The sequence below is a fragment of the Aspergillus versicolor genome (genome assembly GCF_001890125.1).
Source record: "Aspergillus versicolor CBS 583.65 unplaced genomic scaffold ASPVEscaffold_11, whole genome shotgun sequence".
Lineage (NCBI taxonomy): Eukaryota > Fungi > Ascomycota > Eurotiomycetes > Eurotiales > Aspergillaceae > Aspergillus > Aspergillus versicolor.
In genome coordinates, this window is record NW_024467534.1 from 518,064 (window position 1) to 536,020 (window position 17,957).

At 51.3% G+C, this 17,957-nt stretch overlaps 7 protein-coding genes and 1 non-coding gene across 8 annotated transcripts; 4 read left to right on the plus strand and 4 right to left on the minus strand.

Annotated features, from left to right (window-relative positions):
- Positions 1-390: 390 nt before the first annotated feature.
- On the minus strand, positions 391-1,682 carry ASPVEDRAFT_56236 (uncharacterized protein; the record flags this gene model as incomplete). The annotated part of the gene is made up of 4 exons (XM_040815178.1): positions 391-876; positions 924-1,216; positions 1,354-1,369; positions 1,629-1,682. The coding sequence occupies 4 exons, from the start codon at positions 1,680-1,682 to the stop codon at positions 391-393; spliced, it is 849 nt and encodes a 282-aa protein (XP_040672423.1).
- Positions 1,683-2,457: 775 nt separating this feature from the next.
- ASPVEDRAFT_56237 (putative cell wall organization protein/glutathione transferase (Gto3)) lies at positions 2,458-3,631 on the minus strand (the record flags this gene model as incomplete). The annotated part of the gene is made up of 3 exons (XM_040815179.1): positions 2,458-2,619; positions 2,691-3,155; positions 3,233-3,631. The coding sequence occupies 3 exons, from the start codon at positions 3,629-3,631 to the stop codon at positions 2,458-2,460; spliced, it is 1,026 nt and encodes a 341-aa protein (XP_040672424.1).
- A 472-nt stretch (positions 3,632-4,103) lies between these two features.
- Positions 4,104-6,539, minus strand: ASPVEDRAFT_32949 (anoctamin family protein; the record flags this gene model as incomplete). The annotated part of the gene is made up of 5 exons (XM_040810666.1): positions 4,104-5,354; positions 5,403-5,834; positions 5,896-6,184; positions 6,245-6,401; positions 6,458-6,539. 5 exons carry the CDS (start codon positions 6,537-6,539, stop codon positions 4,104-4,106), a joined length of 2,211 nt encoding a protein of 736 aa, XP_040672425.1.
- A 704-nt stretch (positions 6,540-7,243) lies between these two features.
- On the plus strand, positions 7,244-7,317 carry ASPVEDRAFT_t128. The gene has a single exon. It is a non-coding gene; the product is annotated as a tRNA-Ile (tRNA).
- A 240-nt stretch (positions 7,318-7,557) lies between these two features.
- nte1 (lysophospholipase) lies at positions 7,558-12,229 on the minus strand (the record flags this gene model as incomplete). The annotated part of the gene is made up of 2 exons (XM_040807700.1): positions 7,558-11,770; positions 11,859-12,229. The coding sequence occupies 2 exons, from the start codon at positions 12,227-12,229 to the stop codon at positions 7,558-7,560; spliced, it is 4,584 nt and encodes a 1,527-aa protein (XP_040672426.1).
- An 805-nt stretch (positions 12,230-13,034) lies between these two features.
- On the plus strand, positions 13,035-14,107 carry ASPVEDRAFT_331337 (uncharacterized protein). Its single transcript, XM_040810691.1, has 3 exons — positions 13,035-13,197; positions 13,298-13,733; positions 13,793-14,107. Exons 1-3 carry the CDS (start codon positions 13,189-13,191, stop codon positions 13,930-13,932), a joined length of 585 nt encoding a protein of 194 aa, XP_040672427.1. The 5' UTR covers positions 13,035-13,188; the 3' UTR covers positions 13,933-14,107.
- Positions 14,108-15,469: 1,362 nt separating this feature from the next.
- ASPVEDRAFT_331551 (putative vesicle-mediated transport protein (Imh1)) lies at positions 15,470-17,102 on the plus strand. Its single transcript, XM_040810695.1, has one exon. It carries the CDS (start codon positions 15,794-15,796, stop codon positions 16,778-16,780), a length of 987 nt encoding a protein of 328 aa, XP_040672428.1. The 5' UTR covers positions 15,470-15,793; the 3' UTR covers positions 16,781-17,102.
- A 147-nt stretch (positions 17,103-17,249) lies between these two features.
- ASPVEDRAFT_87961 (GNAT family N-acetyltransferase) lies at positions 17,250-17,888 on the plus strand (the record flags this gene model as incomplete). The annotated part of the gene is made up of 2 exons (XM_040818204.1): positions 17,250-17,289; positions 17,404-17,888. 2 exons carry the CDS (start codon positions 17,250-17,252, stop codon positions 17,886-17,888), a joined length of 525 nt encoding a protein of 174 aa, XP_040672429.1.
- Between the last annotated feature and the right edge of the window lie 69 nt (positions 17,889-17,957).

Consider the following 17,957-nt stretch of genomic DNA (forward strand, 5'->3'; position numbering starts at 1 on the left):
TTTTAAGAACTACTGGTAGATTGCAGTTAAGCCCAGCGTACCAATGGACATACAAGATGGAGAGGACTCTCATTGGAAATTGCGCTGCGGATTAAGTACTTGCCGAAAAACAATCCCAGGACGTCGAGACAAGAGGACCTTCCATCCAAGAAGGAAGGAAATCTCAGCCGCTGTCCGATCAGACAAACACACAACACCCACGCCCTAGGGTAACATAGAACCCTTATTCTGCGCCATACACCGTGACGATTAAGACTCGAGCAAATAAGGAAAAAGGAACAGACGCTCAAAAATAATAGGAGAACAGAGCCAATTTCAGCTCGAAAATAGGAGCTAATAAAAACAGCTAGAGTAATTCATACAAGACAATTCGGTCGTGACGGTAGGCACTCATGATACGAGTGGCAACCCGTGGGACTGGCCCTCCGTCTTCGTCGGCTCTGATGAGTCTTGCCCATCGTCTCCTCGTCCACGCCGAGGCTGGAAGTTGTTGTTCAGGAACGCTTCTTCGTTCGGGTGCTTTCGCATCCCAAGTCCCGCCTCCGCTATGCGATTCAATGAGTTCATGTCATCATTAGGGATAGACACTTGAGACTGCGGCGAGCCTTGTTGAGGAGCTTGGCCTCCTTGAGTAGGCCTTGTAACCGGTTGGGGGATAGAAATTTCGGCCCGGGGTTGGCTGAGATCGATGTTTCCTGGTAGCTCGGGAACTTCGCCGTGCGAATCTAGCAGCCGAGACTGTAGGTTGATGATGTATTCGCGGAGTTGGTAATTCTCGGCCTGCAAAGCTTTGAACTCCTGCGACATGACCTCATACTCCTTCACCTGCTCCTCCAACTTTCGGATGTAGCTCTCTTTCCGCTGACGGAAAGCTCTCTGTGCCAGTTAGTAAAATTCCGCGGGTACCAATCAGATCCACGTACTTGGGCCGCACGGTTTTGAGCCGCGCGCTTCGAGGTAGATAGAGGTCGCTTCCCATAGGTTTTTGGCGACTCGTCATCACCAGGCGGTTCAGTCTGCGGTGGAGTCTGCTGGGTTGGGGGCGGAAGCATTGCAGCCCCGGAGATAGCAGGATCAATGTTGTTCTGGTCCCGCGGACTGGTGGTATTGGGTTGTAGGTGGTGAGGTTGAGCTGCTGGCTGTTGCGGGCGGGGTTGTTGCGGGTGCTGCGACAAGTGCTGGTGCGCAGACGCTGCTAGCAGCGAATCGTGGAGCACTATACCGGCCAAAACTGTTAGCAGAGACTAAGTGAGTGGAGGTGTCGCAACGGCGCTGTCGCGACGTGCCGAACCCGGATATTCCGGAACACCTCCAGGGCGCAGATTTCGTGCGCGACAAAAGCTCGCGGCTTACCTTGGTCAGCATGGTCCTGTGACAAACATCAGTTAGCTTGATATCTTATTTCATTGTGGTTTGATAAGTCGAGCTGCCATTTCGACGCGACCATCGCAACACATCGACCAGACGCGCCGGTGAGGTCATCGCACTGGTCGCGCGTGGCGATCTCCCAGACGGCGAACCGCGTCCACATTACGAGCGATGGTCAATACCGCGAGGGATATAGATGGAGATGATGGCAGTCGACGGGCGATCTGATGACAAACCGCGACAGGCACAGAGTTGCTTACCTGAGCAGATGTTTGCATGCTTGGATGCGGCGCTGGAGCTAGTGCAGGCTGCATGAAGAGACAACAAGATTAGACGGCAAAACGACGCGCCCGACAGGAGACCACAGGTCAATTCGAGCCAGACGACCAGCAGGAAAGCGGAATCTCAAGATATACGGCGCGATCTCGCGAGAGAGGGGAAGAGGTGGAATGAATTGGGAATACGCAAAGAAGCGCGTGGATGAGGTAAGCAGGCGGACCGGGGATGGTAATCGGAGACCAGGTTGGAGCTGCTGTCTGCTGACTGTGTTCTTATGAAAGAATGATGGAGATACAAGAGACGCTGGAGAGGAAGATCTGATCTCGTAAGCAGGAGGGCGAGTGAAGGGTTAAAAGGAAAAGGCGGAAAGCGGCGAGGCGAATGACAGTGTGTGACCGTGACGTGGGTGCTCCGCTTCGGGAACGTTGCCTCAGGCATGAGGACTGCCGGTGGCTGGCACACCAGGACTTCCAAAGACAGGGTACACTGTATGGATTATGGCATTTCAGATTATCTCGTCTCACGTCCCTCTAACCATTCTCTCCCCAAGCCACTCCGAGATGTCTCCGATACCGTCAGGGCAGAGGGGCAGGTTGCAGTTCCAAGCTCGGAGTATGACTAATCATGTCCGATTCTGACTAATTATCCATCTGTCTTGGCACAGCTCGCCATCCGATCAGCCTCACCCCTCACTTGTCAAGGAACTGCAGCTTGTATATCAAGTGAAGACTATCAATCCCCTCAGTAACAGTCGGTCCAATTAAACCAGAATTCCTGTTCTCGTACCATTCCATTTCCAAGACTTTCTATTTACGCATCCTTCAATGTCCTCTCAAATTCCAAAACCGCTGGATGCCACACTTCTCCAATTCTCAGTTTCCCCCAATCCTGCTCAACACCCTCCTCCACATCCGGAAAGGGACCCATTGGAGTAATAGCCTTCGGGTTAATATCGTAATGGCTCTTCGTATACTTCGCCTCGTTAGCCCAAACAGTACTTGGAAATAACCTGACCCAACAGCCGGCGGGCAAGATAAACTCACATTCTCTTTGATATGCTTAAAATCCGTCGAATCTCTCGCGGCCTCGACTCCCCAGTAAACACTCTTAAGCCAATTATTCAAAACCGGGTAATCATGTCTAATCGTACCCAGGTTACACTTGAAATGCTGGACATAAACAGTGTCAAACCTAACGAGCGTCGCGTAGACAGTGATATCTAGCTCCGTCATCTCGGAACCCAGTATGAAGGGCCCGCCATTAGCGGAGACAATCTTCTCGAGCTTGTTGAGTGATCCGAAAAGTGGAACGACGTTTTCATCGTACTCCTCTTGCGACGGGGCGAAGCCGGACTTGTACACGCCTCTGCAGATGTTAGGCAGGACCCAGGAGCTCAAGGAGTCGATTTTGTCACGGAGATGCGGTGGGTATAGGTCGATTGAAGCCTTTGACTCCGGGATAAAATCATTGAATGCCGATGGGAGCCAGCGGAGCAGTTCGAGGCTTTCCTGTGCCGGTTGTTAGTATCTATACCCGGGCTTCCCTAAGTGTAGTACTACCAGAACGTGGTAGTAGGCGTGCATACATTACAAACAATCGTCCCAGTCTCCCGATCCCACAGTACCGGAACTGAATACCGTCCTTTATACTCCGGGTCGGCCTTAAAATAAATCTTGTGCATATAGTCCTCGCCGAACAGCTTGTCCACCGTAGCATTGGGGTACTCGTCGTCTGAAGCAGGGAATCTCCACCCAGGCCATCCCTTTGAATCGCCCTTTGGGTAGGGCATAACGACGCTCATATCGATAATGTCAGTTAGCCCTTTGAGATGTCGGACGAAGTTCACCCGGTGCGCAAAGGGGCAGAAGAGACCGATATACAGGTGGTAGCGGCCGGGCTGGGGCTTGAAGGGCCCGGTTGGGGTGACTTTGCCATGCCAGCCATCGGCTGTGCTGGGTTCATGGTGGGATCTTGCTTGGGACATTGTGCTCGGGTGTCCAGAATCAAGTTGGATTAGGATACCTACGGCCCACGGAGGTGGGCAGGAGGGATAAATATATTGGCGCAGAAACAGCTGATGTCAGCGCCCTGGGCCTGGAGGGTGGGGGATGAGCGTAGCATGACATTGACAGGAACTGCCCCACTTACGAGCTTAGATCGATCTAATCTCTGATATGCCTTCCATTATTTAGATTGATAAACTAGGACTGCTCGTATCTATACAGGTAGTTGGAGCACCTGTCAAAATCAATGCTCAAGTTCTACGTTTTACTCCAAGAGAACCAAGACAAGATTTACAATGCTTGCTTTAAGAATATACTGTAAAAAATGGTAAACAAACAATGTGCATAACAATAGCTGTGCCGCCACTCAATCCCCATCGCTTTACAAGGAAAGAAGAACCAGCCAACCACCTCTTAAAACACCGTTTTTATATATAGTCCATCACCGGATACTCACTGCTCCTTCTTCGATTCTTCCGCCTGGCTTTCGATAATCGAAGTCCCCACCGTAACAGCCTCCCTCCAACCCTTCTGTCTCATCCAGAACCGCTCTTCCGGGTCGGTATTATGCTTAGACCAGGACCGCGCGTCCTCTTCAAGAGACTTCCGGGTAATGTCAGATAACTCCATGGATTCGTCTTTCGCGGTAAGGTCTTCCTCGTCATCGCTGCTCCGCGCGCCTAGTGTCGACTCTAGATATCGTTTCCGGATCATGTACTGCTCGGTTTTTACGCGGCGGACATTATGGGGCTCGAACTTTGCCATTGTGGCTTGCACCACGAACCGCACAATAAGATATAGGTGCTCCGCGAAGAATATCGTCAACAAAAGTGCCCATCCTTTGATCGCCGAGGGTTCGCCCTTTGGTCCATGGGTGCTTGTGTTGAACATGTATACCAGCGCTGCGCTAGTGATGCTCCCCACCCACGAGAGAAAGCCCAGGGTGTCCAGCCAGGGTCCAATCGTATCCACCCGCACAGGAGTCGGCCTCTTGCAGTCGATGATTATTTTGAAAAAGTCGGAACGAAGCTCGACCCAGTTGTTGATCAGGAAAGAAACCGGCACCAGGGGCCAGACGGGCGAAAACAAAGCCAAGTAACCAAATTGAATGCACATCTCTCGCAGGTCTTCTGTAACATGGTAGTCGTCCCGGTCGGCTTCCTTGCGGACGCGCGTAAGAAATTCAACCTCATCACGATGGTCGCTGTACGAGTGCTTTCGTGGCCTCTTGGTCTCACGTTCTAGACCCGTGTCTGTCCGTCCATTCTTCTTCTTCTTGTACTCCTTGTACTGGCGAGCGAATCGCTGCTTCAAGTATGGCACAACAGTCTCCATCCCAAGTCCGACCACTTGAGCCGTAACGGTAAAGTATATAACTTGCTTTCGCAGTCGGTCAGGGTCGATGGTAAAGTGCCCACGTGTGGTGGTTGCCTTTTCTTTTGACACGAAAGGTCGCACTGTCAGATGGAAGACATCGAGGTGAGGGACGATGAGACTGGCAAATGGGATGTACACGAAGGCCGTTAAAAAAATCGGGAGGTACGACGTGATGAAGTTAATGACAAAGATTTTCTGCGTCAGCGCTGTGTCATATGCGGCTTGTGTTTCATAATTTTCAAAGTCATTAAGCTTCGTCGCAACCTGAACGAGGACTCCGCTCATGGTTGGAATCAGAGCTGATAACAAAATAGTCGGAATAAAGACCTAAGAAGTCAGCACGTCGAACGAGCTAAGCAGTTCGTGGTTACTTACCAGGTATGTCTTGAGCGGCCCAGTGTACACCTCAGATATGAATATTTCAATCGCAAAACATGTTGCGATAATAACGCCTAGGGCTACAGCTGAGAGCAGGGCAAAGGGAACCTGAAGAAGCTGCCGTTGCAGCCGAGTTGTCGCCGGGAAAACACCGTGGGTCTCGCCAGTAACCTGATCCTTAACCTCTCTTTCCGGCTTAAATTGTCGCCGCGTGGTTCGAACAACGGAGACGCCCTTAGTTTGCCATCGGCAGCTGAGATCTTCCTCTTTTCGTTTCCAATACTCAATGAAGATCACACCCCAGAGACAGTTGACCACGGTATATATAATAGAGAAGGATCCCAATAACAACCAGCATGAGAACCCGAAAGCCGCAGGGAAAAGCAGAAACCTGAAGTACGATTGCAGAAACATAAAATAAAATCCGACCTGCAAATCAACGGTCAGCATTAAACACCTCCCGGAAGGAGAACCTCAGGAAGATACGCACGCTCTCCCCAAATTTATCCCGTACATGGTCCAGATCTCCTTCGGACAAGAAAGTCTTCTGGCTCCAATCTGTCAAGTACTCCTTATTCTTCTCCTCGTCATGAAGCGGGAATATCGCAAGCACATTCTTCCAATGGCCATGTCGAGGCGTGATCCCCGCGCCGCCCGAATCATGCGGAAGCGTTATCATATGGTATATAACGCGAAGGCGCTCGGATTCCGTCTGTGGTTCGGCGGAGGACTCATCCTCGGGCTCGGAGCTGCGGACGCCATGGAGCCAATCGCGGATTCTAGCGAGGAAACAAACGTCAGCGACCAACTTTTCAAGTAGGCACTAAAGATATACATACCGGGACTGGTAAAGAGCCCGTCGCAGCCTCTTTTTCTTAGATGCCCGCACGAAGATAAGCAAGTTGGAGTCCTCGCCCGGCCTCACTTCGGTTTGCAATCCCACCTCCCAGAGCTTCCGCAGAAGCAGTTCTAGCTCCTGAGACGCCTTAGACGGATCTAATACGGTCAATAAACGATCTTGCTCCTTGACACATCCCAACCGGGCTCCTCACCTCTATCGGCATAGCTATATTGAATGACGTAGTCCACATGGAAACTGTGATGAGAGCCGCTCTTGGCGGCGGGTGAAGCCATTTATTCAGAATTGAGGGGAGAAGGGAACAAAGGCTAGGGGAATTGAAGGAGTCGGAGTCCGACGGATTGTCTTCCCACGCCTCGACAAGAGGGGATGAGAAAAATAAAGGAGAACGGGCAGGGAGTGTCGTCATCACCCTGACCCTGCTGCTCGCCGTCCCACGAAGCTGGATGGGGTTTGGGCCCTTGGTGGCTTGGCGCGGGACCAGCGTGGATCGAGATCGACAGTCGCACCGGTTTATTGCTGTACAGCCACCACTGCCACCGATCTGACGTGGAGCGATCTCACAAGGGACAAGAGCATCGTATCTGGTACCTCGGTGGCGCATAATAACTGGTTTCTAATTTTCCATGTAGTCATCGTGTTGGGAGAATTGATTCCTTGCAGATTTCTGCATGCACCGCTCATCAACTGCGAGCTGAGGTCGGCTACAGGTGCTTGCGTAATTGACGAGCACGCTAGCAATCATTACGTGCGTCTTCCCTAGGTACCTGTAGATGGTTTTCCCACACTGTAGGCACATTCAGGGTTTAGTCGCGTTTAGGACATGGGCATAACCAGACGGGAGCAGTCGCTGGAGTTCATTTCCACTGGAGCCGAGGCATCTTTCAACCAACCCATTGAACTCCTTGTAACCATCCATGATGTACCTGCACAGACTCGAGCAATTCTTGACAAACATTCCTCCAACCAATCAGATCACGGTTCCATAACTCAGTCGGTTAGAGTGTCGTGCTAATAACGCGAAAGTCGAGGGTTCGACCCCCTCTGGGACCATTGTTTTTTGCCTCTTCTATTTAATAAGATTCTCACTTGGAATCCACGCGGTCATATCAAACTGAAAAATGATCGTATTGTATAAGAACTATGTTGGGGAATCATATGTGTATACATCTCCAAAGAACGCTATTCTATTGACATCAAACACATCGGTCCGGCAGTAAATAAGGTAACCAAGCGCTAATAACACTCGTAACATCGTGAATAACGTGCACCTTTTGTAGTGCGCATGCCAGATTATATACTTGCACGTCGGGGAGCCAGGGTACGCTGAAGCTTTTTCTTTTCTTCGGTTTCTTCTGGAAGTGGTAGAGATCCTTCAGTCTTGAGCTTCAACAAGTATTGCTTGCCATAAACATATCCAACTTGGTAAATTTCGTCGAAATTACCGAATTCAAGGGTCCCGTAGCGGTCAATTGGAGGGCGCATGTAGAGGCAGCCCGGCATGTTCTTGGCCCGCTCGAGATTATCAATAGAAGAGACATAGGCTAGTCGCGCCTGAATCTCAGAAAGGGTTGGAGGATTTGGAACAGCGGAAAATGGATTCCAACGGTTGATAACTGACCAAAAGCCAGACAGGGAATCACCATAGCCTTGTGGGGTGTTGTCATCGATGGAGCCAACATCAATGGCGAAAATCACATCTGCGCCGAGTGTCTTCATATGGGCTACAGTAAGGTTATCAATGTAACCTCCGTCGAGTAACATGCTCCCTTCATCGCAAATTGGAGGGAGAAGGCCGGCGAGTGACATCGATGCACGGACATAGCGCCATATATAGCCGGAGGAATGGTACTCGGCTCGAGATCGGCTAATATTGGTGGTATTGCAGTAGAACTCAAGCCAAAAATCTTCAATCTGGCTATCTCCAAAGGTTTTGAATATTCCACGGTTAAATTCATGGCCAGTGGTGTACGACACGGACGGGTAGGTCAGATCCAAGGCAAAGCGCCACATGCTTCCCATGCGCCCAGCGAATTTCTTTGCACGGCCGTACATTGGGACAACATCTGCATCCCTGGCATACAGACCACCAATGAAGGCACCAATGGATGTCCCACCAACAATGTCAACGGGGATTCCGGACTCCTCCAGGGCCTTAATAACGCCAACATGAGCAATACCTCGTGCACCACCTCCTCCAAGAACTAAGCCAACCGCCCTGCCACAGAGCCGTCGCGCTAAGCGGTGAAAGTCGCCCTTGAATGGTGTTTGGGCAGAGTAAAGTGGAGTCTGGCGAATGCGGCGAGATGTGTATTTCTGGATCTCGGCCTGGAGGATCTGAACTCTTTGCTTCAAAACCGTACCCAGCCGTTTTGTTTGGGGATGCGACGGCTCGGCAGTGAGGCGGAAAGCCATTTGAATATGGTGGTGACCTCCGTTGATCCAAACACGGTTCTTCAGCCATTTTCGAGTGGTTCCAGGCGGGCAATATCTGTCTGCATGCAGCAACACGAGTTCCTTTCGCGCCGTGGTCTTCATTCCGAGTAGGAATCTTTCGTACTCTCCCACGTTTGGGGACGACTCTGCAAGGCCAACCAGGAGGATACAGTCGGCCTGGCTAATGCATGTTTGAGTCCATGGCGAGTTCACATTGGTGTCGGCGATATACAGAACCATCCCATATTTCTCCTCCAAATCGGCTAGGTACTGTGAAAGCTTAAGCTTTCCCATCCTGCTAAAAGCATGTCGACCAAGGTGGTTCAGGATAGCTGCTTGGTTTAAAGAAGTCACACCATCGGTAACACCAATTTGCTGAAGAGCGTTCAGGAGCCGATTCCCGAACTCAACAACTGGAACGCCAGTGGTGATTGGAAGAATTCCAACAGTGCGGAGGTTGAGGGTTGACGTTGCGGTTTTGACACTGCCGGTATTACCTGGCTCGGTGCCTTGCTCAGACATCGGGTTTTCGACTAGATCCCGCATCCGCTGAGCGATGAGTTTTGAGACCTGGATTGTAATCCCAGTGTGCTCCTGGGCCAGACTGTTGAAGAGGGACCGAGGGAACTTGGCTAATTCGGTATCTCGTATAGCGTGCAACGTAGCTGGTCGTGTCGACTCCGTCATCACTTCCAACTCACCAACACTTTCACCTTGTCCATGCTCCCCAACGACCGTCATTTTGCCTCCTGCTCCCTCGAGGACTGACCGAAGGCGTCCATTCAGCGTGATATATATAGCATCGCTCTCATCACCCTGGTGATAAATGACTTGGCCAGCATTTACCTGAACCCACTCCAAAGCAAAATCGATATGGAGAAGCAGCCGTGGCAAAAGGCCTGTGAGTCTCTTTGCCAATGTCAACAGGGCAATTGGATATCGTTCCGCCAATCTTTCCAAAGAGGTTCGCGGAAGGAACCCTACGTAGACATCTGTCTTTGCGACAACATCGGTATAAGAGCGGTACGACGCCATGGCACCTACATAGCCCTGAATTCCACCCGGCTTGATCATGTAGAGAGGCTTCCGGGATTGTCTCTTGCGCTTGGGGTCGCTTGTAGAAGCTGCAGTAGTAGACCCACGTGAAGTAGCTGTCTGGGTCCGCTTTAATGTTGGGAATAGTTCCTCCTCAAATTGCAAGTGGCCGGGTCTTGACGTCCCGACAAGGTCCTCTCCCTTCTCGTTGATTTGGACTCCCACGTCGAGGAAACCGTCTATAACATAATACAACCCCGGATGGCGTTCACCCTGTTCCACGAGAACTGATCCCTGGGGAAAGTAGACGATTTCTATATCGTTACGAAGCTCTTCCCTCAAGTTCACAATAGGCGATGTACCGCCGGCGCTCGTGACAGACATAGACATGATCGACTCGGTTTCGCCATCTCCAGATCCCTCGTAGGCATCAATGAAACCAAATGCGTTATTGCTAAATACGGCTTTCTGACGGCGTGAGTCGTATGAAACCAATTTCGGTGATAGTTCACCGGAGGCATGACTTCCTTTGCGGAGCGCATCATGAGAGCTGCCTGTCAGGCCAATGCCGTTCATAATACAGTCCAATATCGACTCGCGGAATAAAGCATCCTCGTCAACCGAATCTTTCCGTTGAAGCGAGGAACGACGCATCGGCGAGCTCTCTTTATCGGCTAGTGGGGAATGCAGTCTAGGAATAGTGGCGAATTGATCATGCTTCGGGCCAAATCGAGAGAGTTGGATTGTGGAAAGAAGGTCTCCCGGGCTAACTCCAGCCGTGTCGCGGCCACCAGGGGACCGGTCCGGGTTTATGAGCGAGATAGGCCTCTGTGTCATCGCCATCTTTGCTTGAAGAGCAGCTTCCTTTCTTAGGAAGCTACTCGACCGGCCTCTCCTACCGGCGTAAGGGTTATGTAACGCAATTCCTTTAGTGACTTCTTCTGAGCCTAAGCGGTCCTTTTCTTTCAAGAATTTGTCTTTCAGTCGATCTAATGCCGCCCCCCGGATTTCATTCGGCAAGTCAAACGTTGTGTATTTGGTCATTTGTTTCTCAATTCCAAGGACTTCGTTTGTCAGGCCAAGGTAGGAGTGTGCTGTTGCGAATGTGACTCTCTGTAGCCGTGTAAGGATTACCTGAACTATATGGGCGGTAGCTCTAGGGTAAAGGCGTGTCAAACGTCGGAAGGCACTCGCCGGGATAATTGCAATCGTCGTATCAACCATGGCCCGGGCCACGATATCCGGATGGACTGATTTCCGCGCGGTGGGATGCACGTTCCTCGAGCGTCTAGGTCGAATCTTAGGGGGTGCGCGGCTCTCCGGTAGATGTAGAGGAGGAACCGATGGCAAGAATTCCCCGTCGCCGTTGATGGTGGAGTTATCGTCTTCATAATCTATGGGCGTAGCGGAAGTCGACCCATTCAACCCACCACCGGGGCTAGCAGGGAACGACTCGGGTCGTCGAGCAGGACTCGGCTGAACACTCGACATAGTTGAATACGAGCCTCCGTTCGTTCGCATTTGGATGTCTTCCGTAAACAGGGATAAGATCGAGAATAAAGATGACATCGCGGCACCATTTTTCACTTCCGTGAGCAGCTGATAACCTTGTTTTCCATCTTGAGATTGGCCCTCTTCGTCTGATGAGTCCTCGATGACCTCGCCATTCAGGTTGTGTTTTCCATCTCGAATAGACTTGACGAATATTTGAACCAGTCCATCTACAACCATGCAGAATCCCTTTTCTTCCTCGAGTTGGAGAGTCTCGCCCGCGATCAACTTCCTTGTTTGCATCGTCCGTGTCAACTCGTGAAAGACGGGTCTCTCGAGGTAACCAAACACTTTGATCGCGCTCAGAAATTCATCAAGGTAATTGGCCAATCCCGGTTTCGAATCACCATCCTGAACGTCCGGGAAGAGGTCGAGTTGCGGTTCCTTGCGTTGGGGCTCAGGGGGCAGACGGCTATACATGTTGAGGAACCGGTAGCGAATGAACCAGCTGATAGTCGAGACGACTGCCAGTACGATCAATAGCCTAATGAACAGTTCGTCCATACGTTAGCGGATCATAACTATATCCAAAACAGCAATTGAGGGCAGGCGCTCAATGACGCAGCTCTTACAGTGTTGTGAAATTCATTGTGAACGTCAAGCTCGTGGAAAAGAGCGTGAAGAGCCATGTCGGCAATGTGATGGTCGTGAAGGTGATTATCCAGTATAAAACACTCGGAATGGTCTGGAAAACCAGCGAGAACACCCAACCGATCCACCCCACCATTGTCGTAGGAGTGGGCAGAGACACCAGCGGGGGCGGGGGAAGATGGTTAGAGAAGCGTGGGAGGCCGGAGACACCGGCGGTTATGGCGGGAGGCGACGTCGACAGAGAGGGTGCCGCAACTGAGGGGGGAGTGCCAGAAAGGGAAGACAGAGATGCATGTAGAGAACCTAGGTCTGGGAAGTCGGGCGAAGGAGAGGATGCTCCACTGTCGGCCATCCTCACGTCAAACTTGAATAATAATGGGGAGCGACGCTAAACTGGGCAGCTAAGCAAATCCAAGGCAGCAGAACTCCTCACCCGGAGAAGCTGCAACCATTCAGAAAGCGAGCAAAAAACAAGACCATCTCCAAAGCGAGCCGCAACGTGCCCGCATATCGCCCGTTGGCTGGCTGTCGATCGCGTATGCCCCTGCCCAAGCGGGTTCGTCGAAGAGGGGGGACTGATGTTCGTCGTTCGTCAAGGTCAAGGGTAAGTTCGGAGGTATTCGCCAAGAGAAAATACACAGGCGAGTCAAATCACCCGCATTTCTCAGTCGAGTCGCGAAGTGTTGATGTGATGGAGAAGTCACTGTTGATCTGGAGCTTCTTCACCTGCCGCCCTCACATGATTCCCGGCAACAAGTGAACTGAGACTACGGTGATTCTTCAAACTTGGTTTTTCCTTATTTCTACTAGAGCCACATTTCGTGAAAAGGCTTTGATTATTGGTGGATGGTCAGAATCGAATCAAAACTACACTTTATGCCCATCACCTCCACTTTCGTTCCTATACCCAGGGTGGAATATATATCGTGCTGCTGTGCTGCAGAGCGGACTCTAGTAGAATGCGAGCATGGCTTGATCGGCAACCAAAATAGCTTTTCATAGGCAATATAAGGGTTTTATTTAGTCCGTAGTCACAGACTGCAATCCTACATTCAATCTGCAAAAAAATCCTGCCCATCGTAGTATACATCCTGGACGCTGTACTTGTATCAGGCTGGGCCCATTTTCTGCCGCTCCCCAAGCCTTTCTCCGCCCGGCCACGTTCTCTCGATCGTTGCGCGTCCGAGCTCCAGGCTCCGACTTCCTGTCTTGCGCCTGCTTCTCACTTTTGTCGTATTATTTCGTTTTTCCCTCGTCTGCTCCTCATTATTAGATTTAGCTGTGGCCTTGGCCCACAGGCCCGCCACCGTCATGTTTCAGGTATACTCGCTAGTCCAGCCGAATATTTACTTGTCAACCGTTTCTCCGCTCCGGGGAGACTTTACGATCCATAGGGCTGACGGATAAATAAATTGAATAGCGTCTCCGCGATGCCATAGACTCGCGAATTGCTGAAGAGCAGGCTCGACAGCGATCGTCTCAGGAGTCCCTCGCTCGCTCCAACTCCGCACGCCGGCCCCCTGGCCGCAACCTGTCCCCGGGCAGACGACCGGCCAGACCCCGACGGAATACTGGAACACCTGTGCGCGGACCGGATCCTACTGAATTCGAGCCTGAGTTTGCAATCGGTGACGATGATTCATCCAGCAGACCAGACACTCCTCGGCCGGAGTCGTCAGGCGCCCCTGAGAACACCCAAGGAGAGAATGCCGAGCAGAGCCAGGGCCCAGGGGAGAACGCAACGAATGAGAAAGAGGGAGAGCCTGAGGCAGAATCAGTCCCAGCAGCGCCAGAACTGCCACCTGATGTGAAAGCGAAGCTGCGAAGGCTGGCCAAAATGGAGACGCGTTACCAGGGTAGGTCGTTGGCTACACACTGATGCCGGACCAGCTGCTAATTTTTCTGTAATGTAGAGCTTCTGAAAGCATATCGCTCCGCCCACTCCCGTGTCCTATCAATCGAACCGTTCGAGGCTGCGTTGCGAGAAAATACGCCATTGACGTCGATTGCCGACCCCAAGGCTCTCAACGAATACTTAAACCAGATTTCGCTTAAAGGGGACCTAGTAGGGGAGGAACTCAAACGTATAACGACTGAGAGAGACGATTTCAAGGTTAAACTAGAGGAAGCCCAGAAGTCCGAGAAGTCCGCACGAGATGAGCTAGACAGCCTCAAGGAAAGTGCAACCAGCGAAGGGCAACCGAAAGTTAGTGAAGATCACAAATGGAACGAGAAAGAGTCAGCAAAGGAAAATGAAAGGACTGAAGAGTTCTTCTCTTTTGACAATGAAATTCCTCGACTAGAGTCCGAATTGAAGGATAAACAGGAAGAAGTTGAGAAGTTGAAGACTCAGGCGGAAAACTTGAACCGAGATCTGTCAGTTGCACGGGAGTCGACTGAGGGCATGGTCCAGAACCTTGAGACCGCGACGCGAGAGCTGGTGGAGTTGCGTGACTTCAAGGATAAGCAGGAGTCAGAGATGGAAAGCCTTAGGACTACGAAGCAAAGTGAAATCGACGAACTTAGGTCCAAACTTGAATCGTCAGAAAAAACCATGACCGAGACGAAGACTGAAGTTGAGAAATTGCAGGCTGATTTGAAGCAAAAGACAGACAACATTGAACAACTCCAGGCACAAGCCAAGCAGTCCGGAGACGCCGGTCAACATGCCGAGTTGACATCAAAACTAGAAGAAGTTAAGGAGGAGAAGGAAGCCAACGAAAAGCGACTCGGGGTGCTTCAAGGCTTAGTGGATAGTCTTCGAACCCAGCTTAAGGAAACCCAGGACACCGTGTCAGGCCTGAAGACTGACATGGGCCAGAAAACGGAAGAGTCTGACAGACTGAAGAAGGTGGTTGATTTCCTTGATGGGAACCTAGAGGGCAATGCCAAGTGGCAGGAATCTAAGGACAAGGTTACAAAGGGTCAGAAGGCAGACTTCGAAGAGCTTCGACAGACCCTGGCACCATCGCAGACCCCGGAACCAACCAACGACAAGTCTGAAGCTACACCACAACCCGCAACCGCTGCAGGAGGCGTGGGAGCTGCCGGAGGCGGAAAGAAAAAGAAAGGCAAGAAGAAGAAGGGCGGCAAGGGTGGTGAGGATGTCAGCAAGCCAACAGGATCTGCTGATGCCGAACCAACCGAGTCAGCAACCCAATCAACTGGACCCAGTCCCGCCCTTACTGAGCTCGAAAAGAAGGTTGAAAGCCTTTCACAACAACTCAAAGAGAAAGAAGAGGCCATCAATCGTCTTGATTCCAAGCTGAAGGGCGAGGAAGCTCTGAAGGAGGAGATAGAAACATTGCGAGATGACCTGCTTAATATCGGCCAAGAGCATGTAGAAGCAAAGGACAAGATCAAGGAATTGACGGCGGAGAAGTCCGCTTTGGAAGGCACTATTTCCAAGTTGGAGGGCGAAATCACCAACCTTCGCACAGGTGCCGCTTCAAAATCAGCCGACTCCGAGAAGGCCCATAATGACCTCAAGGACGAATATGAGACCCTCAAAGTGAAATTCACGACCACTGAAACGGAGCTCTCAGCTGCACAACAGCTGGCAACAACGAGATTCAAGGATATCACTGAATTGCGCGAAACGATTCAAAAAATTCAACCCGAGCTCAAGAAATTGCGAGGCGAGAGTGCGGAGCTTAAGTCGACCAAAGATGAACTCAAGAGCAAGACGGCCGAACTGAGGACATTGGAAGGAAAACACGACGACTTGCAGGCAGAAGTTAAATCACTCAAGTCTTCGATCTCAGATCGCGAGACGGAAGTCAAGACTCTCAACCAGAAGATCAAGCAGGAGTTGGATAGTCGACTGAAAGCAGAAGAGAATTTGACAGTCGCACAGTCCGACCTGCGTTATTCTGAAAGCAGAAAGCAAGAAGCCATTGAGGGTAAGCAGAAGATTATGTCCGACCTCTCAAACGTCCAGGACGAGCTGAAGACAGCGCGAACGAAACTACGAGAGCACGAGCAACAGACCACTCAACTAAACAAGGATCTCGACGGATTGCGGGAGGAGATGCAATTAAAGACGGCTCAACACGCAAGTGCGCAAAGCCTTATGAATAGCATGCGCGATCAAGCTTCCGAGCTAGGCATGCAAATGAAGGAGGCCCGGGAGCGATGCGAGAGCCTGGAAGAGGAACTGGCAGACGCCCACCGTCTTCTTAGTGAACGGACCCGTGAGGGTGAAACGATGAGACGCCTCCTCAATGACATTGAGGGCCGCACCGATGCGAAGACCCGCGACTTCAAAGAAAGGATGGAGGCTGCGATTGAGGAACGTGACCGTGCCGAGGACGAAGCAAGTGCGCAGGGTCGACGTCGGGCTCGCGAATTGGAGGATCTCAAAACCAAGCTTCGTGAGCTGGAAAAGAGCTTACGGAGTGCAGAGGAGGACAAGGAAGAATTAGAGTATTCTCAGAAGGATTGGAAGCGCCGGCGGGATCATCTCGAAGCACAGGCGGAGACTGCCACGCAAGAGCTCAACGATGTTCAGCAGGCCATGGCTCGGTTGCGTGAGTCCTTAGATGAGAGCGAAAAACAGGTCCGTGACTTGGAGAAAGAGAAAGCAGAATTGCGTCGATCGGTTGAGCAGACAAACGCGCGTTTAGAGAAGATGCGCAAATCCAATATGCTCTCTGAGGATGGTCGCTTTGGGGCCAACCCGCAATCCTCACGCTCATCTATTGATTCTGGGCCCCGGAGAGGGGTGACTTCCCCAGTTCCGAAGACGCGCAGCCCATCCACTCAAAGAAGCGATACACCCACCGGCGGTGTTGACTACATTTACCTAAAGAACGTGCTCCTCCAGTTTCTAGAGCAGAAGGACAAGAACTATCAGAAGCAACTGATCCCAGTCCTCGGGATGCTTCTGCATTTTGACCGGTGAGTGTGCCTTCCAATCCGCTTCCAATATTATTACTGACTCAAGTAGGACGGACGAGCAAAAATGGATTGCAGCTATAACCTCAAAGTAGTCTGATATCGGGCCATAGTCCTCTGCTGTTGGCAAAGCAGACTTGCGTTATAGATGGATGGATGTTTTAGGGTACATAATTCTTTCTTGTCTTATTATATTAATACTAAGAATTTCAGCGTGCTTTATCAAATAGAAATGAGAGATCTCGGAGCCTAGACCCTAGAGAGCCGAGTTTAGAATGCATTCTGGGTTAGTATGGTTTATTGCTCTTCCGGTATAGATCGCGATGTTCAGTTGGGTGGAGCTCAAGCCGATGTCACAGGGCGGACGAGTTTTCCATTGCTCCAATACCTAAATTCTCGCTCTGCGACCAAGATCGCAAGAGCCCAATTCCTCTCTGTATCACCGGTTACCTCTTCATCATACTCAAGAGATCACCATGTCAGCTCAACCGACAATCAGACTCGCAACCGCGGACGGTATGTTGTAGTTTCTATCTTCAGCTCCTCCCCTCCATTCACTCCCCGCACCCCGCCATGCGAACTCTTCACTTAGCCAATTGCCAACAATCATACTAATAACCATACTCCCAGATGTCCCGCTAATCCTCCAGTTCATCCGCGAGCTCGCCGACTACGAAAAGGCCCTTCATGAAGTCGAAGCGACCGAATCCTCGCTCCTCGCAACACTCTCCTTCCCCGACGACGCTCCCAAGCGGGGCTCCGTCTACACCGCGCTGATAAATCCGCCCGCAACCCCCGAAACGCCCGCACCCATCCCCGTCGGCATGGCATTGTTCTTCTACAACTACTCGACTTGGCGCGCAGCTCCCGGAATCTACCTCGAGGACCTATACGTGCAGCCTGTGGCACGGGGAAACGGGTACGGGTTCAAGCTGCTGAAATGGCTTGCGGCGAAGGTAGTGGAAGTGAAGGGGCGGCGGCTGGAATGGAGTGTTTTAACGTGGAACGAGCCCAGTATTCAGTTTTATAAACAGGTCGGGGCGAAGCCGATGGACGAGTGGTTGAAAATGATGGTCGAGGGGGAGGCGTTGGATAAGTTGGCGGAGGGAGTATGATGTAGTATAGAAGAAGTATATTTAGTTCACTGTTCGCATATAGTCCCGAGAGCACATCCACCGTACACC